The sequence below is a fragment of the Cynara cardunculus genome (genome assembly GCF_001531365.2).
Source record: "Cynara cardunculus var. scolymus isolate 2C chromosome LG 9, CcrdV1, whole genome shotgun sequence".
In the NCBI taxonomy this organism is placed as follows: domain Eukaryota; kingdom Viridiplantae; phylum Streptophyta; class Magnoliopsida; order Asterales; family Asteraceae; genus Cynara; species Cynara cardunculus.
In genome coordinates, this window is record NC_037536.1 from 1,283,282 (window position 1) to 1,289,719 (window position 6,438).

The following is a 6,438-nucleotide window of genomic DNA, read 5'->3' on the forward strand; positions in this document are numbered from 1 at the left end:
TACAACATATAGAAAATAAATTAAAATAAATTACGTTGCAAATATGACTTTTTTATTATTTCTAAAGTTACACACTTTTTAATACGATAAAATGATTATTCGTAACTTATAAAATCTTTTGTTTGCATTTAAATAATAATTAAAATAATATGGTATTTTTTTAATTATTAATATTTTAGATCCGATTTATAGATGGATTTGGATTAAAGAAAGAAGCTCACACACAATGGAGATGGATGAATCACATGGCTGCACCCGTAAACTCGCTGCTCATCTTTGTCAACCAGATCTCTCTCTCTCTCTCTCTCTCTCTCTCTCTCTTTCTCTGTATCTCTGCTTCATTCCATGAATTCTTAGTTTTCGTTTGATGTATGATATGATGAATCGGAGTTCTTCCAAGGACTCGCTGATCGGCGCCGGTGGTCGGAATCATAGTAATAACATCAATCATAATGCTACCACCAACGGAATATTGCCTCATCGACGAGCGATGTCTTTCACCAAAAACAATGCTGCTGAGAATTTCAACAGCAACAACAACATGGATCTCTTCTCTCGTAATCGGACTAGTCTCCCACTCGCCTCTTCCGACGAATCTGACTGTACGTACACTGTTATCTAATTTTCTAATCTAATTACTTTTTGTAGTTACACTTGATTGGTGTGATTTGCTTATTCGATTTTCTGTCGGAGTGCTATAAACAGGATATCGTTTTTGTGAAAACGATAGCTTTTCTGGCGTTGTCTCAAGTAGTTTGGGGATTAATCCTGGGAACGATGTCGTTTATGCCAGTTTTATGCTTGACTAGTTTCGTTTTCTAATAAGTTTTTTAACGTTTTTCCCCAATAATATGCTTCTGCTTTGGATTTATGCTAGGGTTTCAGTTGTTTATCACTTCTTTAGCTTTTATTAATACTACTGCTTGTTTTACGTTTGAATATATATATATATATATATATATATATATATATATAATTGATCTTTTCTAGCTTTATATTTAACAGTGCAAGTGAGATTAGCGAGACTTTCAGTTGGATCAGCAAAACCTGCGAAGAGCATATTAGATGACATGCTGTCATCTAACGAAGGGGGAAAACATGACTACGATTGGTAAGTTTTCTAGTAACTTGTTATAAGCAATTAAGTGGATGCCGTGATCTTGCTTTTATTTCAGATCTAACTTCTTTTTTTCTTTTGCGGAGTCACATGCATTTAATGACAGATCTGTTAAATCTTATACCTTGTTAGTAGAACTACTTACATCTACTTATCCGATTACAGCTGTGCACTATTGGACACCGTCCTGCGTCCATTAGGCTAGTAAGATTTTACAGCATGACACTAGACTACGTAACTACCCATTGTTATTTTATATTTGTTGGTTGTTGTTCCAAGAATTGTTGTTGATTAGCTAATTATTATCTCCATTACAAGTTCAGAATGTGGCAAATGTTGATTTTGCTATGTTCCAGTGTTAAAGATTCACTTCCTTTTAATGCTAATTTTGTTTACCTTGGTTGTTCATCTAAGTCAGTTGCATAAAGAAAGCCTGATCAGGTGCCCAAAGGCTCCTTGGAAGTCCATGTACACAACAATTTCCCCTTGGATTTTTGCCAAAGGATGTTTTGGTAGCTCTCATACTCATAAGTCATGACCCTTAGGTTGCAATTTTTCATTCTCCTCTCATTGTTTTCCTTGGTAGTAGTTAGAATACGTAAATATGCTCTAGGTTTATTTCCCAACACGATTAGTCATTCTATTGTAGTAATCAAAGCCTAGGTTTTTTCTACTCTCTTCTTCAGAAATCCTATCCCCCCTCCCCCTCCCCCCTCGGTGCCTTTCCTCCGCCCATACACCCTCCTTCAATGACCGGCAGTCAGACACACCAAAAACTCCGCATTTCCATTCTCTGCTCTTGCGATCTCCAACACCAATAATCATCTTCCTGGGTGGAGCTTTTCAAAATCACTGCACGTGCATATCAGGTAATAGATCACATCGTCCTCCTACGGAGAATGCCAAGGCCTCTCAGGTCACTTGAGACTGATAGGGAACACTGGAATTGTCTTGATGCCATCATCCTCCAATTGATCAAGGGTACAATATCTAATGACCTTCTCCATACAATTCTTGAACCTGACTCTATGGCTTAGCAAACATGGGATCGCCTCATTTTCCAAGACAACAAAAATTCCTGGACCGCTATTCATTCTATCATTTCTCTTATGATTTGAAAAACAAGCCACACAAAGAAATAAGGTTCCCCAAGCCTTGGCATAGCCATTTACCTCATGCTTTTTTTGTTTATTGTACTTATCAAGTCGTATGCAAGAGGATTTCTTGTAACATTTCAGAACTGTTGGTAAGGTAGATTGTAGGATATTTGTTAATAATCATAATTCCCAGAACCTGGAGCTAATCCTTTGAGCTCTGCTAAGAAATTCACCCTAAAAATTGCTACCTTTTACATGTAAATATGTTTTGGTGTGTTTTGTAAGTGGAAAAGGAATGCTTTTAGCCGCCTCTTAATTGTTGGGCAAAGGAATAGTTACCATTGTGTGTAATACTTTGTCTATTTTAAGTGATCCCAAAACACCATAATTAATTCTATTTTAAGTGGATCCCCGATAACTGATTCTAGCTGATCTATAAGGAAATGAAATGAATAGTTACTATTGTGTTTTATACTTCGTCTACTATGGACCCTGTTTGCCTTTCTGCAAGGTCAGGCTAAAGTTTTTTACTTTCTTCCATGAAATTCAAAGCATCTCCTCAAGATTTTTACAGCAAGGTGGCTTGTGGATAACTGATAGGTGGATGTCATACGTTTGCACGAGTACACTTAAGGACATAATAAGACCAGTTTTTAAATCTTATTCACCTTAATTTTTTAAAATTATCAGATTTGAATTGCGAATAGTTAAGTATCATCTTTTCTGTTAACAGGCTCCTCACTCCCCCAGGAACGCCTCTCTTTCCTACTTCGGATGCGAAAGGGTCTCAACCAACACCAGTCACTGCAAGAAGCAGGTCTTCGGTTAGATCAAGCTCTACAAACAAGACTTCAAGGGTGTGTTTTCTGATTCTACCGTGATCTGCAATCTTGCTTTCTAATGCAGATATTGATGTTGCTGTTTGCTCATACAAGATGTTTTATTGCAAGATCCATGAACACAGACCAAAATTAAATTCTATAATATTGTTTTTCCTATATACATAGAGTGTACACCATGGAAAAGCAGTACCTTAGTATAATGATCATCCTTGCACCAAATGATAAGAATATCCAGAAAAAGAGCAGCTTTTTTGAACTTTCCTCTAACCATACAGTATATCTAGCACAATTTTTCTAAGCGAATGGCAAGAATGATGCAAATTGCAATTGCTATTAGGGTTTATAATTTGGAATAAGCAAGTAGGAGTTGACGCTTTTGATGGTTATAAGTCTACTTTTCTCTAGTTTTCTTGCATCTGCCTGATGAAATCACACCACGGGCAAGCAGCCAAATGCTTAGTGTTTCTTTCCATCCGATTGGTTTTTCTAATCCTAACATCTCCCATGATAAATTGAAGTGGTATAACGTTTTGATTTTTCTTGGTTCATGGTTCTCCATTTTCCTTAGTTGATCCATGCATGTTCAATTCTTTTGCTGATGGCCTCTTGAATTATGGGACTTGCAGTGTAGATATATATCTCGATTCTCGGAGAAAGTTTAAATAGAACCATAAATATTTTGAGAACCTAGGAACCAATTATGTCATGTATTGTTCATGAGGAATAACCCTCCATAATTATGAATATGATGCATTTTCGTTATTCATGATATCAAGCATTTTCATCATGAATATCACCGTGAATAAATCATGAATAGCTGGTTCCCATGTTCTCAAAATATTTACACTTCTCATTTCAACCAGCCCCTATATATCTCTTCCATCTTCCTTATCCTTTTAACTTGTCAATTTTGATGCAATGAAGTTGGTTTAAAGACATGGTTTCTCAATTGCAGCTTTCTGTATCTCAATCTGAGAGCAGCCATCCTTCAAGACCAGCAAGAAGCAGTTCGGTGACTCGCTCATCCATCTCTTCCACCCAATATACAAGCTACTCTAGCAGAAACACTAACATTCTAAACACCAGCTCTGCTTCTGTCTCTTCTTACATAAGACCATCCACCCCAACCAATCGCTCTTCCTCAACAGCAAGACTCTCTACCCCATCTACCCGTACAACACCATCACGAGCCTCAACTCCTTCTAGAACCCGGCCATCTCCCACCACTGCTTCCAATGAGAGACCAACAAGATCTTCTCAAAACTCAAGACCTTCAACTCCTAGTTCCCGACCACAAACACCTGGAAACCTGACTTCACCCACCATTCGACCACCTTCCAGGCCATCAACTCCCACTCGTAGGAGCCTAACTCCTTCTCTCTCTCCATCTACCCCATCTTTGGCTTCTGGTGGACGTGGGTTATCTTCAAATGGCCGCAATGTGGGGTCCACTTCCAGACCAAGCTCTCCTAGCCCACGTTTACGCCCACCACCACAGCCTATCAATCTCCCTGATTTCCCCCACGAAACACCACCAAATCTTCGAACAACTTTGCCAGATAGGCCTCTCTCTGCTGGTAGGTCCAGACCAGTCGTGAAGGGAAATCTAGAGACTTCAAACACTGCAAGTATCACAAGAAGACATTCATCCCCCATTGTTAGCAGGGGACGGATTGCAGAACCCCCCGGAAGGGGGCGCCCCCATGCCAATGGGCATGTGACGGAGAGTTTAGAGCCTCGAAGAACTTCACAGTTGCCTGAGTCGCTCACAAGAAGACCTATAAAGTCTTCAAATTCAGAGAATGGTACAGGCTTTGGGAGGAATATCTCGAAGAAATCACTGGATATGGCAATTAAACATATGGTATGAATACCCTTCTCCTTTAGTGCCATATTGCTACGTATGTTAGGATGTCAAAATACTCCATGATCTTTTCCTCAATCTTGGATAAGTTAGAGGCAACAAATCATCTTTAATAGGCTTCATACATTAATGAAATCTGCTATCAGAAGGAAACTATTTTTCTTGCAAAGATAAAGGCCACATTTGGTGACCATAAGCTAGCTTATCTTTTGAGCTTTTTGAAAAAGCTCTGTTTCATAAACGATAAGTTAGCTTTCTTATAAACTATTTCAGATAGTGTTTCAGTAAGCTTCAGGGGTTTTTCACCTGTTCCGGTTATGCCCCCTAATTTTACATAAATGACCAAAAACCCTATGACATTTATGTCATTTTACATTGTCATCTAGCTTATCAACTAGGTTTTACCAAACGTGATTAGTTTATCAGCTAATTTGCGAAACATAGCCAAATTGTAGAAGAGAAAAATAAAAGCTCTTTGAATAGCGTCTGTTTTGGTCAACTCTATGAATCCATTATGGAAGTAGTTGGAGCTGAGAGATCTGTTTGTTTCATGTACAGGATATAAGAAATGGAGGTGCACGCCCCCTTTCGGGTTCAACACTGTTTCCTCAAAGCATTAGGTCGGGCAACTCCAGGACCCAACCTGGACGTGCCATAAGTGCACCAGGATCTGTCGATGGTTCCATTAATGGTGAAAATGGAAACTACACATGGAATAGAGTAGTAGAAGATCAAAGTCCGCATTCTTCTAAGCTATCATCAGAAGTGGACATCTACGAGAGTTCCAGGTATGACGCAATTTTACTGAAAGAGGACTTGAAGAACACGAGTTGGCTGCATAGTGCCGATGACAAGATTGACGAAAGTCCATTGTTTGATAATGGATTCGAGACACTCCCTGAACCTTTTGGGCCCTTGTGAAGAAATATGGTTTGTTTCCTTTCTCATTTCTGCTTCATATTCATTTAATTACCGGTCACATTTAGCAACAGAAAAGAAAAGAAGAGAAGAAAAACATTAAAAGAGAGCGGGCTTCGTGTATCTATTAATCTTTCTCCTAAATATTGATGTGAAATTTAAGCGCTTGTTGGTTTAACTATACGACCGAACACGGTCATCTGAATGAATCTCTTGAGTTGAATTGTGTGAACCAAAGAGCTGGTTTGAGGTTCAACTGCAACCATATTATGACTTACGAATACAAGAAAGCTTCTTATTTTATTTTTCATCTTTGTGCTTCCTTCCCTTTCCGGTTATAGGATGTGTACTTGAGGTCCACTTGCAAAATCTCTCATTATGGACATTTAAGGGGAGTTTGGTTTGCATAATGGAATTTGGTGGAATTGTAATCTATCAAGGAAATTTGATTTTGAAGCAATTAGAATGAAATTTTACCATGCCTTAGCTTGGTAGGAATTGGAATGGTAATCTCTCAAAAGAATCGGAATCTCCATATTTGTTTGGGGAGAGGGTTGGGGATGGTAGCTATGATGACGACAGTAGTGGCATGATGGTGGG

At 38.6% G+C, this 6,438-nt stretch overlaps 1 protein-coding gene across 2 annotated transcripts; it reads left to right on the forward strand.

The window, feature by feature from the left end:
* Positions 1–287: 287 nt before the first annotated feature.
* LOC112517637 (mucin-5AC-like) lies at positions 288–6,013 on the forward strand. 2 transcript variants are annotated; one of them, XM_025124995.1, is made up of 5 exons: positions 288–602; positions 1,006–1,111; positions 2,948–3,071; positions 4,012–4,920; positions 5,479–6,013. In XM_025124995.1, exons 1-5 carry the CDS (start codon positions 368–370, stop codon positions 5,839–5,841), a joined length of 1,737 nt encoding a protein of 578 aa, XP_024980763.1. In that variant the 5' UTR covers positions 288–367; the 3' UTR covers positions 5,842–6,013. The 2 variants fall into 2 exon arrangements, with proteins under 2 accessions (XP_024980763.1, XP_024980762.1); XM_025124994.1 differs by having other exon boundaries at positions 298–602; positions 991–1,111.
* The last annotated feature ends 425 nt before the right edge of the window (positions 6,014–6,438 follow it).